The 22,647-nt window shown below is 55.2% G+C and overlaps 1 protein-coding gene across 2 annotated transcripts in view; it reads right to left on the bottom strand.

The window, feature by feature from the left end:
- Positions 1–1,461: 1,461 nt before the first annotated feature.
- VWA1 (von Willebrand factor A domain containing 1) overlaps positions 1,462–22,647 on the bottom strand; it is a 36,395-nt gene continuing 15,209 nt past the window's right edge. The window contains exons 2-6 of one of the 2 annotated variants that reach the window (XM_006124662.4): positions 20,193–20,756; positions 8,456–8,734; positions 6,427–6,699; positions 5,148–5,417; positions 1,462–3,694 (exon numbers count right to left, since the gene is read on the bottom strand). In XM_006124662.4, coding sequence (XP_006124724.2) covers positions 3,654–3,694; positions 5,148–5,417; positions 6,427–6,699; positions 8,456–8,734; positions 20,193–20,756 — 1,427 coding nt within the window. In that variant the 3' untranslated portion in view covers positions 1,462–3,653. The remainder of the gene's footprint in view (positions 3,695–5,147; positions 5,418–6,426; positions 6,700–8,455; positions 8,735–20,192; positions 20,757–22,647) is intronic. The other variant, XM_075906422.1, reaches the window with a different exon arrangement.

The raw sequence follows: 22,647 nt of genomic DNA, 5'->3' as shown, positions 1-22,647 counted from the left end.
CGCCATTGAAGTCAAAAGTGCAATTTATCCCAGCTTAGTACTGACTTCAGTAGCCCTCTGGGCACCTGCAGCTCTGAGCAAACGGGGCCTCCCTGCTGCTTGGACCCAATTGCTCAACCACATAAGCCAGAGTGCAGCTTCATGCTGGAGTATGTTTGAGCCTGGGCTGTTGCAGAAAGAAGCTGCAAGCAGAATTCTTCACCCTGGAACAGCAGCAAGGCTTGTTATGAGTTAGGAGAACAAAACCAAACAGAGCTAAACTCTGCAGCTGGGGCCAAATACACGGGCTTTTCCAGCAGAGAACTGCTAAGGGCAGCTAGCCCAGCATAGGTAACAAGGGAACTAGATTGGAAGGGTTACACTCCCTTTCCCAATGAAGCAAGTACCTGACTGGCAGGCAATATTCTGAAGACTTACTATGCCTCCACCAAGGTAGGCTGGGGAACCTGTGCCAGGTCCCACCAGTGGTCCCAGCTAGTGCAGGCGCCAGCACCAGGGACTTCAGAGGAAGGTGGAAGGACCCCCGAATGGGCACTAGTGGACTAGCCTGCTCGTAGCAGAAGTTCCTTTCCAACCTCCTCAGAAGCTTGGCTGACACCCTAAAACCACAAGGATTTCATTCCCAAGTGTTTAAGTTTCAACTACTGCAACCCACCCAGCCTGGCTGAATGTTTGAGGTTCACAGGCACTGCTGTCACAATCCTATCTGCTAAGGCCCATTTTTTATGATTGCAAAAGGCATTTACTTTCCTGCTTTTTTTAAAGCCATGTACATTCCTGGAGGCATTATTCCAAGAACAGAACACTGGCTCATTCACATTTGCCTTTTAAATCTACACCTAAACTGTACACAGGCTGTGTCACGGAAGTTAAAATAAAGCCAAAGATGTCACAAAGGACAATGGGGAAAAAAACTTAAGACCTGTAGCGTGCTTTATAACCTACCCTTGTGGCAGTGACAGAAATAGTCAACATTATTGTGAATCTTATCTAGGTATTTCTAATACACCAGCATGCGAGAAATCCTGCTAAAAAACCATTCATCTTGGGGATATAAAACACACACAAATCCTACAATTGCAAAGGAAAGGAGCCAGATTCTTAGCTGCTATAAATCAGTAACTCCACTGATGCGATTTTGATTTACAGCAACTGAGGATTCTCAAACAACATGAGCTTGGCTATGATACATGTTGGACACATATTTTAATGGTACTTTTTATTCAGTTCTATATATTCCTTAACCAATGTATATAAAGAGAGTCTCCCTAAAACTGTACACTTTGAGTATCTCCTTCATCAATTCTTGTCACAGCCACTGACCATGGTGGCATGTGAACAATTATATAGAGTCACTTATAATTAAAACGAATACCAGGTTTTCCGCAAGCGCCTCTCATCAGAGCAAAAATTACCTTTAGCAGCTTTGCCAGCAGGAAAGAATCATTCCAACTCAACAGATCTTGTGTTGTATATTGAATTTACTGTCTTCAAAAGGACACATTACAATAGAGGGAAGGCAATCCTAATGTATAGTAAGTTATGCCAGGGAGTTATGCAGTATTAACCAATCTTCATCTTACAGCAAAAACTAGCAAGATGCTTGTATATCTTATTGTGTGAAAGATTCAGAAGGCTGCATCTTGCCATTAATGTTAATGTTAGTCAAGTACACACACACCTCCACAAAGAAAGTACAGGCTCTGGAAGCTACCTGGCGGGGGTCAAGGGACGACTGTCATCTTTGTTCATGGGGTCTGCCCCATGTACGCCACCTAATCGGAGGGCCATATATTACGTCCAATCAAGTCAACGACAACGCTCCCGGATGGTGCAGAATCAGGCCCATGGTGAGCTTGCAGGCTTTAGCACATGGCTTCCCAGACACAGGGGATAGCTACTAAAATGCTTCACATGCAGGGTAAATAAGCAATGGACACTGAACAGAGCACACGCTTCTAGGGGAATACATGCGTGTTGGTGCTGTGCCCTCGCTCCCCGAGCAGTATGTACATTTCCTTCACTCCCATGCCCTGGCGGGGGGAACTGCACCTCCCAAATGGCATTTTCATTAGGTACTAAAAAGATCCGCAGCCTCATTTCCACATACGCACTTTCCCATCCCGAGAAGGCAGCAGGGCCCAGCCTGGGGGGGCGAGAGGACAGCTAAGCAGTGCGTCTCCCGCAGCCATCTCCTTTACATGCAGGGCAGCCGCAGTAAGAAAAAGTTCTCGATGTGACTAGGATGGTGGGGGAAGGCTCCTGATGATGGTCTAGGGGAGTGCGAACAGGCAGGTTCTGAGAGGTTCCCCATATTGCTCTGCTGATGGGACTCCAACCCACTCAATGGGACGTGTCTCAGGACATGAGAGTAAATTAATCTCCCGTCTCCAGGTCATTCTGGGTCTTCCACCTGCGGAGCCCAGCTAGCCCAACCATGTTGTGTGTGTGTGTGAGAGACCGACCTGAGCTGGCCTTACTGTGCCTCTTACACACCACTTGATCCCCACAGAAGGCAGAAAAGGGTGTAACCTGGTACCAGCAGTAGGGGTGAGGGGAAGAGCAGGATTTTCTGAAATCTCTTCATTTCTGAGCAGACTTGGGGTGTGTGGGCGTGTGGGAGGGGGGAATTTAGCATCCCTGTAACTGACAGATTGAAGCAGTGTTGATAAGACAAGTCCTGTGCAAGCTTCCTTCACACAGTTCTGCCTGTGCACGTTCACCGTGACCTGGAACAACCCTGCCACTCCATTCCTGGGAGTTAATCAGACCAAGACTGCCAGTCTTCTGAGAGAGTCACAGCCCTAAGGTGTGACCAGGCTGTGGTTATTAAACACCCCAGGGCACTTCATTAGAGTCAGGGAGTTGACATGTCCTGGCCAAACTCTAGATGGGTTCTTGCCTCTCGTTGTCCCTCTTCTCCCCAAGCGATTCTTCTAGCTGGATTGTCCCTGCATGTTCTAAGTGCCTTTATCGTCGTCGTCGTCTTCCCACATCAGAAGGGGCTGCATTGCAGGTATGGATGACAGGAGCCCTGTTGTGAGGCTTGTTGAACATCATGGGACGTTTGGGTGGAAGGCTCTATTCGTTAGGTGAATTGACTCTTTGTAGTCATGCTCTAGTCCCTAAATCTGCCTCCTAGATCCACTGACTCATAGGCCACAATTCACCCTGGTCCAGTAGCTTCAGTGGAGTTATACCACAGAGCTAAGTTTGGCTCCCGGACTCTTGTGATCAGTGCAAGACCGGTGCACTTACTGTAAGGTGTCGGGAAGGGATTTATTCTCTGCAAAAGCCCCAACAAGACAGCGAATAAATAACAAAAGAGGAAGCAAACAACAGTAAAGATTTCCCACTTGGCCCTTCTGTCGCTATTTTTCAGGGGGAGGAGTACAGGAAAGGGTAACGCAGAAGGAAGCACAATTTTTAACCTGCTCCCATTGCATGGCTGGAATCCATCTGCCCGTCTTCTTGCTCCAGCCAGCCAAGCTATTTTCTAAGCTGGGGGTGGCACGTAGCAGTTCAGGAGCTTAGAGGGAATCACACACCTCAAGGGGAAATGCAGGATGGGAGCCGATCTGCAAGGTCTCCCCATTCTTCCTTGTCCAGTCCTGTCCCCTCGTGTGAAAGGGAACGGCTCAGTCCAGCGTCCCTCACGCTCTCTGTCTGTGCTTGTATCCTTGTGCTTCTGTCCCTGGAAAGGGCATACAGGACAAAGGTCAGAGCGGCCTGTCTGAGCCTCTCAGGAGAGCCCTCGCCTCTCACGCCACAGCTCTACCATCACTCAGGCCTTTACCGGTGGGGGGTGGGTGGGAATTTCTTTCTACCCTCTCCCTGGCCTTGCCTAGCCGGGCAGAGTCCAAACTCTGACCTTTCCTCTGTCCACACAGCACAGCGCTTCTCCCAGCCTGCCCCTTCTCCTCTCTCAACTTCCGCCACTTCTTCCCCATCACGCCCCCACCCCCAGCCATTCAACTTGGATCCGCTTCCTTTCCTGTCACGCACAGCATCACCTCCTCTTTGAATCTCGCTGCTGCCACCAGAGGTGACTTACAGCAGCACTTGGGGGGTGCCCCCACGTGGCCCCTCCCTGCCCCTCTGGGTGGCCACGCTACAGCCCTCCCCCTGCAGGCACCAGTCTCCCCTGGCTGCTGCTCTCCCCCCTGGACCACGTCGGTTTTCACCTTCCAAGCTCCTCTCAACTCAGCCTCTCCCTGTGACTCTGCTCTGGAGAGTCGTCACCACCCATGACTTCCGCCTGGCGCCAGCTCTGCCAGCGCACCCGCTGCTTCTCCCATAGAGGCATCCCTGGACTTTCTCCCGCCCTGCTGCTGCCTCCCCGCTGGCTTCTCTTCCGTCAAGGCAGGGGGACCACAGGCAGCTGGGTGAGGTCAAAGCAGCCAATCGGATGTTCAAGCCATCCTGTCCCCCGCTCCCCGCACAAGAGCATTGTAACGGCAGTGAAAGCTGGCTCCATTGCTGACTTCAAGGGCTCTGGATGGGGCTCGCTAAGAACAGAAGGAGGATTCTGGGATCAACATGTCAGCAGCCTCCGATTTGGGCACCTCCATTTTTATGGGACTCCCCTCCTCAAAGGAGCCGGATTCTCAGAGTGAGGAGCACGCGCCTCGGAAAAGCCGGGCAAAGCCACGCTGGTTACCTCTGAAAGGCCTCAGCGCTGTCGCAGCACTCAGCGCCCACAGGCAGGGAGCCCAACACACCGTTAAAACAGAGCTCCCCCGCCTGGGAGCCAGAGCGAATCCGCCTCCCGGCCCACAGCGCTTCTCACACGGAGTCCGGTGTAAACCGGATCGAAAGAGGAGACATCTCCCCAGGGCCCCCTCCTGCACATCCCAAGCCAGAATCCTGCCCAACCAGCCCCCTGGGATGCAGCGTCTGACTTTCACAGGTGCTGAGGTTCTGCAACGGGGCAGGATCCGAGCACCTCGAAATCAGACTACTTCTGCCCCGGGCTCCAAATACGCTGTCATGCCAGAGTAGCCAGTGCCACTAGAGGCAGGTGGGCCGGGCGTTTGGGCTTGCTCTTCCTCTTGGGTTCATTATGCAGGGGCACCAGTGGCCAGCATGGCACTTCCTCCTCCCCTCACAAAGCCCTTCCCCCCGGCACTGCCCTCTCGCCGACTCACCAGGCTGCATGTGCACCATGCGGCACAGCCCCTTCCCCGGCTGGCTCCTGTACACGGGCTTCACGCACACTTTGTTGGCAGTGCCCGAGGCCAGGTCAGTCAGCAGCACGCTGTGGATCTGCGGCGAGACGCTGAGGAGCGAGGAGGGGCCCGTCTGCCGCCGGCACCTCACTCGGTAGCCGAGGACTGGCCCGTCGGCGGAGTCCCAGGAGGCCTTCAGGGTGTTGGGGCCCATGTCCTCGAAGCGCAGATGCCTCACCCTGGAGATCTCTGGCCAGGGGGTGGGAGGAAGAGCAGGTTAGAGGAGCCCAGCCACTCAGGGTCATCCCTCCTTCCGGGCCCATTTCTGGCACCGGGAAGGGGTGGAGTTGACAGCTCTTGAGCAGTAGCTGGACTCCCTTTGCATGGCTCCCCATGCCCTGCGGGGGGGCCTCCTCCAGGCAGGAGGGGATGGATCCCTTTTCAGGGCCCATTCAGTCCTCAGCCTCCGCTCTGACACGGACACAAAGCAGTCTGGGCAACACGGACCCCTGCCCACGCAAACCGGCCCCAAGTCAGCTCCCTGCCACTGCTCACTCCGGATCCATTTGGGGTAAATCTGGCCGGATTTTGCCAACTCTGACCAGCTACATTCCCTTTGCGGGTGCCCCCGACACAAGACACCCTCTTCATGAGCTTCCAGCCCAGTTACTCCCACCACACTGGTGTGGGAGTTTTGGCCAAGTGCCTGAGGGGGCTCATGCCCTCCATCCCTCCGGGCTCCAAGACACAGGCCACAGGGAAGGAGAGGACAACAGCATCGGCCTTGGGGTCTCTGGCATCTACCAAGCCAGTGCTGCTTGTGATGCTCCGGGGGGCTTGACTCCGTAAGGGGCCACGGGGCGATTTGTCACAAACCTACTGTTGAATTTTCACCAGTCCTATGTGCTGTCGCCCTGCCATATTCTATGGCTCTCGCTCTTCGTTCCCTGCACCGGCCCCCTGCCACACCCTACCTCAGGCCCCTGCTAGCTGGGCTGGCCGACCTGCTCTCTTGCTGGAGTCCTTTCACCGAGGCGCCCCCTTGCAGAGGGGCGTTGGCTTTGTTTGCACAGGCGATGGGTGGGAGAAGGGTTTCCCCCACAGTGTCTGCTTTGGCCAACGAGGTGGCCATGTTCTGGAGGGACCCCAGGTTGCCACTTTGATGACAGAGCGCAGGTAACACGACCAGCCTCTGTTCCGTTCAACCCCGTGCCAGGGGATGGTGGTTTGCTGCCAGAACAGGGTCCCGCTCACTTACCTGCCTGTGTACAAGCTTTGGCCGACAGGGCTTTCTCCTTCCCCGATTTGTAGATGGCTGTCACCGTCACCAAGTAGGTGGTGTTGGGCGCCAGGTTCTCCACGACCGTGCTGTTGTGTGTCCCGTCCACTTCCAGCAGCTGGGCCGAATTGCCCGGCAGTGGCCCGTACAGGACTTGGTAGCTCCCCACGCTGTCCGGCGTGGGGGCCCAGCTCACGCGGAAGCTGTGTGGCCTGGACTCCGAGATGAGAACCCGAGCCGGGCTGATTTCCTCTGCAGGGAGGAGGGGAAGGAAAGCGTAGGTTGGCGGGACTCACGGCAGCAGAGCTGTCTGCATCCAGAGCAGCTTAAATAAGTCAAGGGCCTATTTGCCGTCTTGGAGGTGGAAGCCACTAGAGTCCGGGGAGGGAGGGGCGGTTCCCTAGTCAGACACGTCAACGCAACCCAACCCTGCTCTAACTCAAAAGGCTTCCCCAGGGTATTAGCTTGCTGCATGGCCAGCCCTTCGCCCTCAAATGGGTCAGCTTCTGCTCACAGCTCCTGGACGCAAGCAGGCCTGTTGACAATGTCACCCTCTAGTGGTCACTGAGTCCACGTCACGTCACGGCTAGGGCCGCAGGTTTCAAACGTTTTTCCTCACGACCCAGTTGAAGAAAATGGTTGGTGCCGATGACCCAGTGTAATTGTGTCTTTTGACCAGAGTGAGGGCTTTGGAGTGGGACCAGGAGGGGGGTGATGAGGTGGCGGGGGGGAAGAAGGCTCCATCTGGGTGTGCAGGCTCTGGGGTGGGGTGGGGTGGGGTAGGAGGAGGGGCATAATGGGAGGTTCCAAGCTGGGGGAAGGAGGGGTTCCGGGTGTGAGAGGAAGCTCTGGGGTGGGGGTGGGTTTCGGGGTGGGTGCAGGCTCTGGGGTGGGCTGGAGATGAGGCGTTTGGAGGGTAGGAGGGGCTCTGCGTTTGGAGAGGCTCAGGGCTGGGGCAGGAGGCTGGTGCTCAGGGTGTGGGCATGGGCTGTCCTCGGCCAGCTCCCAGGGAGCAGTGCAGCGGGGGCAGCTTCCTGCCTGTCCTGGCACCGCGGATGGCCCTGCACCCCGGAAGGGGCTGGCAGCGGGTCTGGTTCCTAGGCAGAGGTGCACAAGTGGCTCTGAGCACTGCTTTCGCCCACCGGCCCCGGTCCCCAGAGCCAACGCCCAGGGTGGAGGCAGCACAGGGAGCCCCATCCACCCCGCCTAGGAGCTGGACCAGCTGCTGGCCACGTCTGGGGCACAGCAGGGTCCACAGTGCAGGACTGGGAGGGAGCTGCCTTAGCCCCCCTGCTAGTCACCTGGTCCCCCTGCAGCCAGGCGACCCAGCGCCTGCTGTTCTGTGACTCGGTCCCAGGTTGTAAACCACTGCTCTAGTGGTCACCCGTGGAGGATGAGAAGCCTGCTATGGCCTTAGGTCAGACACTGGAGTTTTAGATCAGGCAGGAGCGGCAATGCCAGGTTCCTTCCCCACTAACACCCTGCATCCCAGGGGGTGCTGCTACACATGCACGGGTTGTCACACTGTGAGAGCCAGAAAGTGCATGCTGGGAGAGCGGGTTTATGGAGCTCTTTCCACCTGCGTGTGCTTTGCTTCTCTTGACCTTGCCGGGATCCGCCGATTGGCAGTGGTTAAGCCAGGGAGACCAAGACAAGTTCCAGTTGCCCACTAAATTCTGGGGTTTTTTTCCTAGATACATAAGAACGGCCACACTGGGCCAGACCAATGGTCCATCTAGCCCAGCATTCTGTCTCCTACAGTGAACAGAACTGGATGGACGGGATCATCCTCCCATCTTCCCCTCCAAATCTGCAGAGATTTTAAGCCAGAAGACATAAGGGGGCTGCCTAATCCTGCATAATCCAGACCAGAAAATGCCACCGAGTGATTCCTGCAGATCACACCCCTGCCGCATGGCTGAGCTACAGGGCCTCTCTCAAAGCCATGCCTCGGCTGTCAGGTCTGGGCAGAGACCTGCGCTGCCTGTCGCGTGCAGAATTGTCCTACCTTCCAGCGTGGTGACCCGGGTGGTCTGCGGAGGGATATAGTGCACGTTGGACTCTGGAATGAGCACGACCTCATAGGTGGTTTCTGGCGAGAGATTGCTCAGGAGGAGACTGGTGTGATCTCCAGACACTTGCTTCACCAACTTCCTCCCCGGGTCGTCCGTGGGGGCATATTCCAGCACGTAGTAGCCGATGTCGTTGGAGAGGAGCCTGGGCCAGGTCAGACGGAAGCTGCTGGAGGTAATGTCCACGGCACGGAGCCGCTTGGCTCGGATAACATCTGGTGGGAAAAAACAGCAAGAAGTGCTCACTGGAGGATCCTGCTGTGAGCAGAGACATCGCTATGCCCGTGAAAACAGCTCCCTCCCTTCACGTCGGCAGCAGCCGCCTCATGAGGCAGGTGAGCATTTATCACCCCCAAATAGCGGGGGTTCGCCTCTCACACAAGGAGCACTAGACACCTCAGTGCTAACTCTACACAAGGCTCAGCTCACCCCCTGTTGCAATGCAGCCACTTCTGGGGTGGAACAGGGCAGCTGTTTAGCTGCTCACAGCAACACAGTGCAGCAGGCGAGAACCAGGCTGCCATGAACCAATCCCTTTTTTAAAGATTCTGGAGCACAACAATGCCTTTCCCCCAAAGCAAGTGCAAACAGCAGGGAGGTCTGGGCATGTGGGGATGCAGGGGAAACACTGGAGAATCAAGTCTGAAGAACACCCCATTATACCCCTTGTCATCCACAGAGCACCAGGGCCAGGCTTGTAAAGCAAGTGCATCTCTCTCCAACAACCACCAGATGGCAGCAGAAACCACACCCCAAAAACTGGCACAGGGCTCAGCTGTGGGGCCAGGCCTGCACTGAGGCCAAACGGGCAAGATGGGGACACCTGTCCCACTGGGGCTGTGCTCAGAACCGCCCCCATTCCCGCCCCAAGCTCCTGACCGGAGGAGTGCGGGTCGAGGAGTTAATGGGGGAATTGGAGTGAGATGGGATCATGCTGGGGGTGGGGGGAGAGGGGGATTGGAGTAGTTTTTTTCTTCTCACTTATGCAGTTCCCCGTTGAGGCTATTGTCTACACTCGTGGATTCTTGCTCGAGTAATATGCAAATGAGGCTAAGCATGGAATATTGTCAAGCCTCATTTTTTTTCAGAAGAGGCTCTTGCGCAAGAAGGAGCATCTACACTGCCCCTTCTTGCACAAGAAAAACCCTCTTGCACAACGCCGTTCTTCCTGAAAAGTAATAGGTGTAATGGCATTGCACAAGAGGGTTTTTCTTGCGCAAGAAGGGGCAGTGTAGATGCTCCTTCTTACGCAAGAGTCTCTTCTGAAAAAATGGTGGCTCATTAGGTATGCAAATGAGGCTCAGCAATATTCCACGCTTAGCCTCATTTGCATATTACTTGTGCAAGAAGCCGCAAGTGTAGACATAGCCTGATAGTTCTCCACCCCTGCCATACATAAAGAAAACATTGAAACCTTTTGTGGGATATAAATTAATATTTGACTTCATTTAAAATAAAGTTTGATAAACTAACATAAGAAAGTTAAAACGTGTAATCTGTTTAATGATTTACCATTCTCCCTAGCTGCAGCACTAGCAAAATGGCTCAGGCATAATTATGTAATTAACAGTGAGTTTCCATTAGCAACTGGAAGTCTGCGGAAAGGTTTGCACGGAGCCAGGTGTTCCACAGACCAAAAAGTTTGAGAACCACTGCGCTAGAGAGCACAATGCTGCCCAGGCTCCGGGGGCAGCCGAGGGGAGAGGAAAATACACGTGTGGGGGGCTCCCCCTGCCCCAAAGCCATGGTGGCTCCTGGCAGAAAGGTAAAGGCACCATGGACCAGATCCCCAGGGGATGCCACTCCCAGAAGGGTGGGACACCCATGAGTCACCCACCCATTCCTGCCTGGGTCATTTCCTTGAAACCCCCCAGCCACCCTGACCCCACCCCGTGCTGGCAGTCCAGCATTACGCCCCCCACAAGACTGGAGCCAATGCCAGCTTCCTGGGGGTGGGGGAGAAGCCCTGAGGCTCCATACCACATCCAGGGAAAACGTGCACTGCTCCTCCCCTCCCCACAAGAAAAGTCAGAGCAGAGCCCAGGAAACCAAGAGCCCACCCCCCCCAAGGAGAGCGGCACAGCCCAGGGCCGGAGGGTTAAATCTCAGTGCGCCACTTCGGAAAGGTTGCCGACCCCGATCTAGCCCCTTACCTCAGGGGCCAGCCTCATCTGAAATGGCAACCCAGCATGGGGCGGGGGGGGGGGGGGGGGGTGGATCTGCTGTCCTCCCTGCAGCCCTAGTACTCTCAGGCATTGCGGCCTCCCCAGCTCTGCCCTGTCTCAGGAAGCCTCCAGCTTCCCTAGCAACTAGGTCCCTCCAACTCCACAGCTGGAGCAAGAATGAGTGTTCTCCTGCTGCCAGGAGCCCTCTTTTATACAGCCCCAGCTGGGACCTAATTGGCCGTATCTGCCTCAGCTGCTTCTCCACGCTCTCAGCCCTCTGCCAGGACTGGGTTTTAACCCCTATGGGGCCAGTGCGGGGCAGACGCCCCATCACAGTGTCTCATGGATCAGAACGGGGCCCGCAGTCGGGATCGGGCCCCATCATGCCAGGGCTGCACAGACGCAAGCCTCCCCAGGAAGCCAGGCTCTGTAGCAGGTTTGCCCCGTATTCTGCCTGGGTGCGTGACTCCCCTTGATTTGCTTTCCGATCCCTGTAGCTCCTATGCCGCCTCCAGACAGGAGTCTGGGTTTGCCCCTGGATACCTGAAGCTGCTGTGGGCTTGGCTCAGGCCCTAGAGGAGGAGTTGAAGAATGTCAAGTCATCCTGCCCTCTTCTTAGAGCGGCCGGGGGGGCCCGCTTTCCAGAGCTAGCCTCCTTCTAAACCAGAGAGCAGTGATGCCCTTCTGCCCTGGCCACTCAGGGTTCCCCTTCTCCAGCGGGGGTTTATCTAGGCATTACAGCCAACATCCAGGAGCGGCAGTGTGGCCTGTATCACAGAGGAGCCGGCCAAAGCAGATCTTGGGTGGGAAATGGGGATTTCCATGAGTGAGAAAATACAAACTTTCCCCTGCCTAGTGGTTAGAGGAGGTGACCCCTGTGGGTTCTGTTCCCAGTGCTCAGGGGAGGATGACCTGATGGTTAGAGCAGGCGATTGGAAGCCGGGACTCCTTGGTCCAGTCTCCAGCTCGAGGGGAAAGTGACATGTACGGAGGCTGTGAGGCTTCCTTTGCCAGGGTTGGAAAGAAGAGCTCTGAGTCCCTTTGAGGGAGCTGCCAGGGAAGCGAAAGGCTCTCTTGACGCACTGCTACAGCATCGTCCATCTCCAGCTAGAAACGCTTCACACACATCCCTGTCCAACACAGACAGGTGGGGGCACTGAGGCACCAAGCAGTGACGTGACCTCCCGAAGAGCACACAGCAAATCCTCAACAGAGCTGGGAACAGTGCCCAGATCTCAGGCCCCCATGTGACCCAGAAGCCCAGCCTTACCCTCCCTTAAAGAGCTGGTGTCCCAGGCCAGCTCCCATGTGCTCTAGAAAACAGCCTCAGTTTCCCCTTCCAGCTGTTTATGGGCATTCCCTGCTGGGTAGGAACATTCCACATTCCATGCCCTCACTTCCCCTCTTCAAACCAGCAGCACCCAGCGCCCCTCCCTGGTTCCCACAGTGCTGTGCAATAACTCCCCCACCCCACTGGCCCGTGCAGTGTGATTCCTAAGGGCACAAGGCACAAAGGCCCAGCTCACTTTGAAACTCGGAGGCGCTGGAATGAACGTCTACCCTGCCAAAGGCCAAACGCACCGGGAAAGGAAACAAAGCACCTCTGAGAAGAGCCCAGGGGTGTTGTGTGAGAACCGGGTGGGGCAAACTACACCCCTGCCCTGTCTTACATCAGCTGGGCATCTGGCCCGTGGAATGCTGACAATATCAAGCCCCAAGCCCTGCTGCACAGCTGGAACAGCCTTGGCCAGAAAGCACAGCCACTAAACCACAGAGAGAACATCAGAACGGCCACACTGGGTCAGAGCAAAGGTCCATCGAGCCCAGTGTCCTGTCTGCCGACAATGGCAGCTACCCCAGAAGGAATGAACAGAACAGGGAATCATTCACCCATTCCCAGCTTCTGACAAACAGAGGCTAGGGACACCAGCCCTGCCCATCCTGGCTAATAGCCATTGATGAACCTACCCTCTGTGAATTTATCTAGGGCTTTTTTTAACCCTGTTAAAGTCCTGGCCTTCACAACATCCTCTGGCAAGGAGTTCCACAGGTTGACTGTTGCTGTGTGAAGAAATACTTCATTTTGTTCATTTTAAATCTGCATCCTTACTTCCCCCGTTGCCTAGGAACCCCTCTGTCCCACCCCCAGGCTATGAGGGGGCACTCTCAGGCTGGCCAGCCTCTGAGCAGTGACCAGTTCATGGAGGTGCAAGACAGCCCCATGCGAAGGCTGCCCCTCTGCCCATGGCTGGTATCTTAGGTGCATGACTGAATAGCTGACCAAGACACTGCTTTGCCATAACCGTCACACTAGGTGTCTCATGGATCAGATCCGGACCCACAGTCAGGATTGCTATAGCCACTGGATCCCCCTTTGTCCGCATGCTTGTTGACACCCTCAAAGAACTCGAGTAGATTGGTGAGGCATGACTTCCCTTTACAGAAACCATGGGCACTTTTCCCCAGCAAATTATGATCATCTTTGTGTCTGACAATTCTGTTCTTTACTATAGTTTCAACCAATTTGCCCGGTACCGACGTTAGACTTGCCAGTCTGTAATTGCCAGGATCACCTCGAGAGCCCTTTTTAAATATTGGCATCACATTCGCTCCCCTCCAGTCATGAGGAACAGAAACTGATTTAAAGGATAGGTTACAAACCAATGAGGCATTCCGCAATTTCACACTTGAGTTCTTGCAGAACTCCTGGGTGAAAGCCATCTGGTCCCGGGGACTTGTTACTGTTTCATTATCAATTTGTTCCAAAACCTCCTCTAGTGACACTTCAGTCTGGGACAATTCCTCAGATTTGACCTCTAAAAAGAGCGGCACAGGTTTGTGAATCTCTTTAAATGATGATACAGGGCACGTGGCTCGTTTGATTCAGCACCACACGAGTTTCCAATCTACGACTAACGTTAGATTCGTGGGATGTTGTTCCCTAGGCATACATCATGGCTGATGCTTGCCAGTCACCAGTGATGACCACACATGCCTCCATCCAGGACCTGACTTTCTCTCTGTGTCTTTTTGCGGCTCAGGTAGGATTGGACACAGGTGAGCATCTTTCACAGCCACGGGCTTGCTGGAAATGGCTTGAATCTCAGAGAACCCAGGGCAAAGGTGGCAGGAAAGTGGCTGCTCTTTCATCTCCTGCAATGGAAATATTATTCGCAGCGCAGTCTGCTGGACTGGGGCCCAGATCTCAGTTCTGCTGCTGGCTTGTGGGCTGACCTCAGGCAAACCACTTCTCCACTCCAAGCCTCAGTTTCACCAGCCAGTAGTTGTCCATTTTACCAGACAAAAAGCCAGTTAGAACAGCCTGAATTCTGCCTCTCAAGGGTGGGGCCTCGCACCTGCCAGGCACGGTGGGTGTTATTCTTTATCAGAAGGGGCGTCATGTTCCTGGACAACACCATGTATGCAGGACGCGGACACGGAGCTTTTGCCGCAGGCTGCGGGAGCTGAGACGTGCGGCTCTCCCTGTGCTGGAACCAGATGCAGTTTCTGTTGCTACTGGGCATGTAGGATCCTGCAGCAGAGCAGGTGCCAAAGCATGTCAGTTTCGACAGAGCAGTCACCCATCAGACGTGAGCAGGGAGGGATCGCTCGCTAAGGTAGCCCTGCATGTCACCGGAAAAGAATTCTCTGATCACATCACAGGTGAAGAAAGCCAGATTCTCTTCCCCGACTCCCTTGATAATAGGTGGGTGTGTAACCCACACACCTGCTGGGTGTGGTTCCCTGTCCTGTGTAAGGCACTGAGACCATGTACAGCGAGAAAGAGAGTTTGCTCAGCAGCCTTAGCTCAGCCCCAGCTGGCTGATAGCACAAGTTGTAAAGACTCATGCACTAAACTCCCGAGATGTCAGGTTTGTTCCTGCCTGTTGGCATTACCCAGGGATTCTCACCATTTTAAGCTAACACTAACAGCCTAATCACAGAGGTGGTGGTGTACATGGTGGTGTACAAGCAGTGTGGACGTTTTCTTTTTGCGCCAAAACCCCTTTTTCTGCCAGGTCAGTATACTCGGATCTTGCGGAAAAAGGGGGTTTTGCACAAAAAGAAAATGTCCACACTGCTTGTTTTTGTGCAAAAACCCCAGCACAAAAAGAGATGGGCAGAAAATATGCAAATTAGATTGTGACTCATGCAAATGAGTCCCTCATTAGCATATTTTTTGCTGAGAAAACTCGCAGTGTAGACATAGCCGGAGAGTGACGCACTGGAAGGCAGGAAGGTTACACTCTAGGCCCAGGCATTGCGGGAGTGGACCCTGATCCAGGCGGTCCAGGCTCTTTCAATGCCACTGTCTCTAGAAGCAGCCTCATCGCCTGCGTTATGTGGCTCAGCTGTTTTCCCACAATCTTTGTTGTTGTCCCTGCACCTGTCAATTGCAGGTATTTCCCTGGTGCCGGTGGCGGGCTGTAAGGGTTCGAGCTGGCAAAAGGAGCAGGATCAATAGCCTAGCGAACTTTAACCCTTTCTATCTCAGTGGTGGAAGCACAGCATGGAAAGCATTCTGCACACTTGCTCTGTCAGCCGGAGCAGAGCATGGACAAGGGGCTGACAGATTTAGCTTGGTCAGTTCAAGCAAGAAAAGGAACATCGGTGCGAATTTACAGCAGTGAGGGGCAGTTGAGAGGGGCTGCCCAAAACCTCACCAATCCTGGAGAAGGTGGTGGGGAGGAAGTAACTCCAGGGGAAACAAAAGTTGCACTGGTCAGTCTCCTTGCACAGCCTGAGTCTCCTCTTGCTTACAGTTTTCTTTTTGCACGGGGACAACTCCGCTGACTTCAACAGGGCTACTCCTGATTGGCACCAGAGCAAGCTGGACCAGAACCAGACCCACACTCCGTGGTACCACTTGCATTCACTGACCTTCCCGGCACCCCTCACCGCAGGTCAGTTGCTATCATCATAACCATTGTATCAGTGGGGAAACTGAGGCAGAAAGCTGCTGTCACTTGGCCACCGAGAGAGACCATGGCAGAGGCAGGATTAGAAGCCAGGAAGCGGGAGCCTGCATGTGCCCCAAAGATAAATCTACTCCCTTTCTCTCGCTCCCTCGCAACAATGGCTTTCATGTTGGCTTGGATCTAAAATTCTGGCATGAATCCCAGACCAAACAGCTTACCGGGTGTATTCGTTGCCTGCTTAGATCTCGCAGCAAATCTTTAAAAACCAAGATGATGCTTCTGACGCTCATGCGTCTCGTTGCAGAGGTGTGGCCCCTTTAATTTCCTCTGGTGGTGGGTTGTTCCCATGCTCTTGTTCACACCTAAGGCCACTGAGATCCACCCTGGGGGCTATAGCAATGAGCCGGGATGATACCGAGCCCCTTCCTGGACCCGGGTGGAGGGAGGAGCCGGGCCAAGCTCATTACAAAGCTCGTTTGTCTATCTATAAAAGGCCTTTTAACTCACTATCTCGTTGCAAGAGATGAGGACAGGATACACATGATGATAATGCCAGTGCCAGGCCTTTTCCCATGCTGCCCACTGGCTTGGCACAGCCTCCGGGCACTGCATGCCAGCTGCCCTCCCTTCTCTCCTTTGGCACATGGCTTTGTGCCCGCACAGCCCGGCACCCGCTGCTCTGGGGAAGAGAATGCAAAGGGGGCTGCACTGGGCCCACCTGTCGCAAGGTTATGATGATAATTGGTCTTTTTCTTCAAGACCCAGCTCCCAGAGTCATAGGTGTCAGGGAGAATCCTGGAATCATCAAAAAGCCCTGACTGGAGCTCACAGATGCAGGCAAAGCTAGGCCTGAGTGCGGGGCAGAGGCGTACATGCCGGAGGGCAAAGGCAAAAGAACAGAGCATGTATTCTTGTTGGCAAGCTGGTGTCACGCCAGCTTGTGGAGAGGCCTGACTTAGGGATGCTTTCCGCTTGGAGCTGGGGACAACACCGCCCAGCTTCAGGGGAGCTGAAGTGGCCCATTTGCCAGCGGGACTTTGTCCAGCTCTTTGCACATTCCAGCCACTGCTGCGGTAGACGTGGCACGTGCTCCCCGATCCCCCACCCGGAAACCCCAGCTCATCCCACAGCAACGCTGCAGATGTGGTGGGTTTTCTGTTCTGATGTCTGAACTTGCCATGCTTAGACTATGATTACAGTGTATCCCTCTTGCGCAAAAGCCTATGCAAATAAAGTGCGGATTAGCATATCACCACGTTTCATTTGCATAATTAATTAGGGGCCATTTTTGCGCAAGAGGCTTTTGCGCAAAAAGGAGCTGTGTAGACAGCTCTTGCGCAAGAGCTGTTCTTCCTCATTTTTTCAGGAAGAACGGTTCTTGCGCAAGAGGGGGCTTTTGCGCAAAAAGGAGACATCTGTACAGCTCCTTTTTGTGCAAGAGCCTCTTGTGCAAAAACGGCCCCATATTAATTATGCAAATGAAGCGCGGTGATATTCTACTCTGCGCTGCATTTGCATAAGCTTTTGCGGAAGAAGGGTGCAGTATAGACGTAGCCTTGGTTTTCTAACAATGGGAAAAGTGACCCAGGGTTTTGCAACGTGCTGTAAGCAGACTGCCCAGGGCAAGGATGTCTAGCAGAAGGTGGCTGGCGCAGGCCTCACTGCTTTTCTTGGATGACAAAACTGCAGTGTCAATAGGAGATGGTGGAAAGGGTTAAGGATACTCAGCACCAGGCTCTAACCTGTCTCCCCACAGCAGGCGCCATGCAGGGAAGGCAAAACATCCTTTCCAAGAGAGTCCGTCCCCGCCGCTCCAGAAAGCGGACGGAACGCCGCGCAGGGCCGGAGGCACTTGCGAAGCTTTCCAAAGAAACTCTGGCATACGAGGCACTTTGGGCAAGGGCCCAGGTTCGCAGCGGCAGGCAACACCCAGGAATGCTACTGAAGCGCTGCGTGGAGGACGAGCGCCGTAGGGAACGACGTTCAAATGAGCAGGAGACGTTCTGCTTTGCTGCCAGCAGGCTGCTTTGCTTCGGGAAGTCTGTCTCCAGCGCTGCGCCCGGGGCTTTCGGCCAACTGGTCTCTCCCCCGAGCACTTTTCAAAGTCCGGCCATGACTAACCCACCTTTGCTTTTCTACTCTTGCCAGTCCCTCCTATTCCACTGCCACAACCCGGTGGGCAGCAAACTGGCTTGCCACAGGCTAACGTGGCCTTGCCTGGCCAGGGTTTTCCTCCAAGGCCTGCACTAGCCAAACTGTGCTACACATCACTCCCCTTGGCTGCCTTCGTTCAGCACGTTACCACGCTGCACTTCAAAAGCAAAACCCCAGGTCACATTTTCCACTGCTGGAATCCTGCTCGTAACCACATTTCATAATGATTATTAAGTGCGCAGCCTGCCAGGCGGCCTCAGGGCTGGACTTTGAGCCTTCAGTGGATACGCATAGCCAGGCTAGGTTCCCATCGTGATCACGCTCCTGTGTTTCGATGGGATGCCACTGAGCCATTCGACATGTTTGTTACAAACGTCTGGAAAATGTTCACCGTCCATTTAGAGATCACATGCACCCAAGATAATTTGCGGTTGAGTTTTACAGAATCTCTTCCTGCTTTATGGCTTCCAGCTGCTTTACAGACATCAACTAAGCAATCTCCTAAGGCAGGCCAGTGTTACCCCTGTTTTACAGCGAGAGGGAAACTAAGTCAGAGAAGTTAAGTGACTTACCCCATGTCATAGCGGGAGTCAGTGGTGGAGCTGGGCTACAACTTGGAAAATCCCAGCTCACACTAACGCCTGCCACTCAAGAGCTTTCACCACCACCTAGCTAGACCCCATAATGCTTGTCACTACTGTAGCTTGGATAGATCATGCTTATATATTAAAGAGAAAACTGCTACATCAGGGTTACAGGGCATCTTCTTGGCAGGGATTTACTAGGGTGCCTAAGAGAATTAGGCACCAATCTCATGTTTGAAAGGGATTTGGGCACCTGCTCTGGAGAGTCCTAACCTTTATTTCCCACAGCTAAGCCTCCTGCTCTGCCGAGTTCCCTGGGTAACCATTAACCCATGGAAACAGAAGGAAAGTTCTTGGCTTGGGTGGATTTTCATGCCTGGCTTGAATTCCAGGGAGGCTACTGACCTGCCTTGGTGATGACTCATGGGTTTCAAAGGAGTCCAGCTCCTGTCTGAGCTCTCCTCGCTTCTTCCCTACCAACAGGTCACTGCAATACCAACGCCGCCCACTGCCACCAGCCCTCCGGAGGGCACGGACTCTGGTTTGTTTCCATTGGCGCATGCAGGGGAACGTTCCAGCTGCAAGACCTTGTGGTATCTTCTCCAAGGGGAAGGCAAGAATCTGTCTCCCCTCCACCTCCAGCGTCCTCAAGTCCTGGGGTCCCCAGGTCAATGCCCCACAAAGCCAGGCGAGGGACCCGAAAGCCAGGGAAGCATGTCAGTCTAGGAGGCTTTCCTCTCCCACCAGCTCCTCAGAGGAAGGGCCTTGCTGCCTCCATATTCAAAGCAGCCCCAAGCATGGAGGCCAGATCTCTAAAGGTCTTTAGGCACCTAAAAATGGAGGCCTGCACTTGGCGGGATTTCCACAAGAAGCAGGTTAAGCCCCTAACTCCCATTGGTTTGGTGCCTCACCAGTTTAGGCCCTTCCAAAAATTCCCCTCAGCCCCTAGCTGAACAGTGAGGTGCCGAAATGCCGTGGAAAATCTGGTCGTTGTCATGGCAACCCACTCCGCATGGCACTCTGCCTGGGAGGCCGGGCCTTATATAGAGGTCGAGGAACCTGCCACAGCCCCGACTAGCAGAGCTGGGACTTATAGCAGGGGCCTCTACTGCCTGAGGTAAAAGAGACGGAGCGCCCAGAGTCAGTCCCTGCTGCTGCTGAACCCACCCGATTGCGGCACGTTCCATCACCCCTCGACAGATATCTGCTTCGGGTACCTAGGTGGGCCATGCCAGCAAGTGAGGGCAAAATACGAGTGGACCTGCCTTTTGCCCATCCCCAGAACTGAGTGTTCTCAGAGGCTCTGCAAAATCTGACCACCTGCCGCATTTCGGTAAAATGGCTGAGCCCAATGGTCTCCAAACCATGGGGTGCTCCCCCAGGAGGGGTCAGAGGAATGTTTTGGGGGACATAGCTGGGAGGGAGTAGCATCCAGACCTGCTTTGTCCCCCGCTTTGCCATGGCCCCTGCTCCCAGCCTACGATCCTGAGGCTCCATTCCTAGCCCCAAACCCGTCCCACTCCTGGCCCCTGGGCTGGGGTGTGAATAAGGGTAAGGGGAGGTGTGATTGTGAAAAGTCTGGGGACCATTAGTTCAGCCCTTCACCGTTCTTTGTGGGATTGGGGGAGCGGTTCTTGTGATGCCCACCAGCAGAGAACTTGGAGGAAATACTTGGAGTCTCATGAGATTCCCAGACCTGGCTTTGCAGGCCAGAGGCCTCCACAGAAGAAGTCCCTGAACTCTTGGGGCACCTCCCCACACTGAGGGTCTGCCTACCATCCCCCCATCCCCGCTAGCAGGGGGCATCACTAACGAACAGCTCTCCCCAGCACCCCGGCCAGCGCACCGTACCTATGATGGCGTCCCTCAGTTCCTTGGTGATGATGGGCAGGTCATCCACATCCACAAAGTGCAGGTGCTTCTCCGGAGGCTGGCTGGCCGCGGCCGAAAGCTGCAGGTAGTTCCCCCGCCCGGTACTGACGATGAAGACTGTGACCCCCATGTCCTTCAGCAGCTGCATGGGCTGGGAGATCTCATCCGTGGAGAAGCCGTCCGTCACCCACACCAGCACCTTGGGCACATCAGGCCGGGCACCAGCTTCGTCGGTGAAGAACTTCTCCTTGGCATAGGAGAGGGCTTTGCCAGTGTTGGTGTCCCCCATCAGCTGCTGCGTGTCCCGGATAGCCTGCTGCACTGCCCCGGTAGACAAATACCGGTCGAAGGGGAACTCCATGGTGGGCGTCGTGCTGATGTGGATGATGCTGGTCTGGACATCGCTGGGGCTAAAGGTGAAAGGTCGCAGGAGGTCCCTGATGAACTCCTTGACTCTAGAGAACTCGTAGTAGGAGACGCTCCCAGAGCTGTCCAGCAGGAAGAGGAGGTCCCCCTCTGAGTCTGGAATGAAGGGCTGGAGACCTGGCAACAAGAGACAGAGAGGAGGTGATGGAGGGGATGTGACCCAAGCTCATCCCCCGCCACAGGAGTCTGGTAGCAGCGCATTTGCTTATCTTCCTTGGCCACATCCTGAGGTCCCCGGGCAGGCGCTCCAAGGGGAATGAGGAGCTCAGGATCGGGCCCTTGTTTATAGGTTTTCCTCTGGTTCCCCTCTGGGCACCGCCCCTGATGCTCAGTTGCCAGCCTGGGCAGGTCATTTCACCCCTTTGCGCCTCCCTCTCCCGGCCTGCGCAGCGGCATTCGTTGTGCTTGTCTGCCCCGTCCCCTGGCCGCGGAGCTGAATTTCTGCAGAGAAGGTCAAGTGCCGCGGTGGGGGGGGGGGGAGGGGGAATGCAAAGCAGTAAGACCCACCAACCTGGGGAAAGGCCGCTTTGGCAGTTTGGACGCCCTGGGTGAGAAAGGACAGGCCGAAGTGGGCAGTTCACAAACGGGAGAGGGGAGGGTTCATGACAACCAGGCTCACGCCGGAGACCCATCGCAGGGCGCTGGCACTACCCGCACAGCCCTGGGCCTGCAGCATAAGAGGTTACACTTGGGGCCTCACTGTAAGCCAGGGAGGGGGAACCTTTTTTGGGTGGGTGGGAGGCCACTGACCAACAAAAAGGTCTGTCGGGGGCCACACACAAGCGAGAAGCCAAAAAACCCACCTCACAGACTTTCCAGCAATTGGGGCAGGAAAGATAATTTATAAAACATATTTATAAATCAATATACTATACATTTTCAGTACATTTCTACCCCTCCCCACCCCAGCCCCCGCCATTGCTTTCCTGTGTCTGTGATACATTTAATGCGCTGTGCCGATATACACCAGTTCAGAATCTGGTTCTGAATGGATAATATCGTATCTTGGCCCTGCCACGAGGGCCGGGCCTGGACTCGCTGACCTCTCAAGGTCCCTTCCAGTTCTGTGATTCTATGACATGGTCCCGACTGAGAAGCAGACGGACCCTCCCCACATCCCCCTCACACAGCACAGCCTGGGGGGGGGGAGGCAGGAGAGTAGACTTTGTGGGGGAAACGCTTTTCTGCGCCATCCGGGGAGAGAGGGGGTGGCAGTGAGCAGAGCCACTTCCTCCCCCACCAGGCAGAGCCCATGGATGCAATCTGGCTCCGGCTTCCCTGACTCCAGCCCACGAGGCTCAGGGCTCCTCTTCCTACAACAGGAGCCCTGTGGGGAGAGCTGCGGGGGTGGGGAGGAGGTGTGGGACTGGAGCGCCAACGCAGGCTCCCCAGTGCTCGGGTGGGGGGGGAAGCCCAGAACCTTGGGGGCTGGATCCAGACAAGCTAGGGGGCCGGATCTGGCTCCCGGGCCTTAGGTTCCCCACCCCGGTCAGCGAAGGTGCGGCTCCATAGCGTGCAAAAGGCTGTGCTGCAGCACCACTCCCGTGACCAGCGCCTTCTGCAGAAGGGTTAAAATCAAGCAGGCGGCTGCTGTAAATAGCATCCTGGGCCACCCAGACACAGCGCTGCCGAGCGCCTCTCACCCGCCTGCTCCTGGCAAAGGCCCACGCGCCACTGCACCCTGGCCTGGCCTCCGGGAGCGGCGTCCTTCTACGGGCATGTTCTGCACGGCCCCCAGGGCACAGATCAGCCGGCCCCGCTAGACTCAGGCCGCCCAGTGCGGCTCCGGTGGCCAAGGAGCCAGGCTCGTGCTGCGCCGGCTGTTTCTCTGCTCCCAGAGACTCCTTGCCAAGTTCCTTTTAAAGTCACATTTTGCAAAGGAACACAGGCGAGGGGGGAGGGGGGAGAAGCCCGCTGCTCCGGGCATAACCCTGGCACCCGCTGAACGCGGTGCTGGGCAGACACACGGGCAGACACAGTCCCTACGTCAAAGAGCTCCTGGCAGTAG

The sequence above is a fragment of the Pelodiscus sinensis genome, chromosome 23 (genome assembly GCF_049634645.1).
Source record: "Pelodiscus sinensis isolate JC-2024 chromosome 23, ASM4963464v1, whole genome shotgun sequence".
Taxonomy (NCBI): Eukaryota; Metazoa; Chordata; order Testudines; family Trionychidae; genus Pelodiscus; species Pelodiscus sinensis.
The sequence above is the reverse complement of the archived record's forward strand: the minus strand, read 5'-3'. Positions and strand labels throughout refer to the sequence as shown.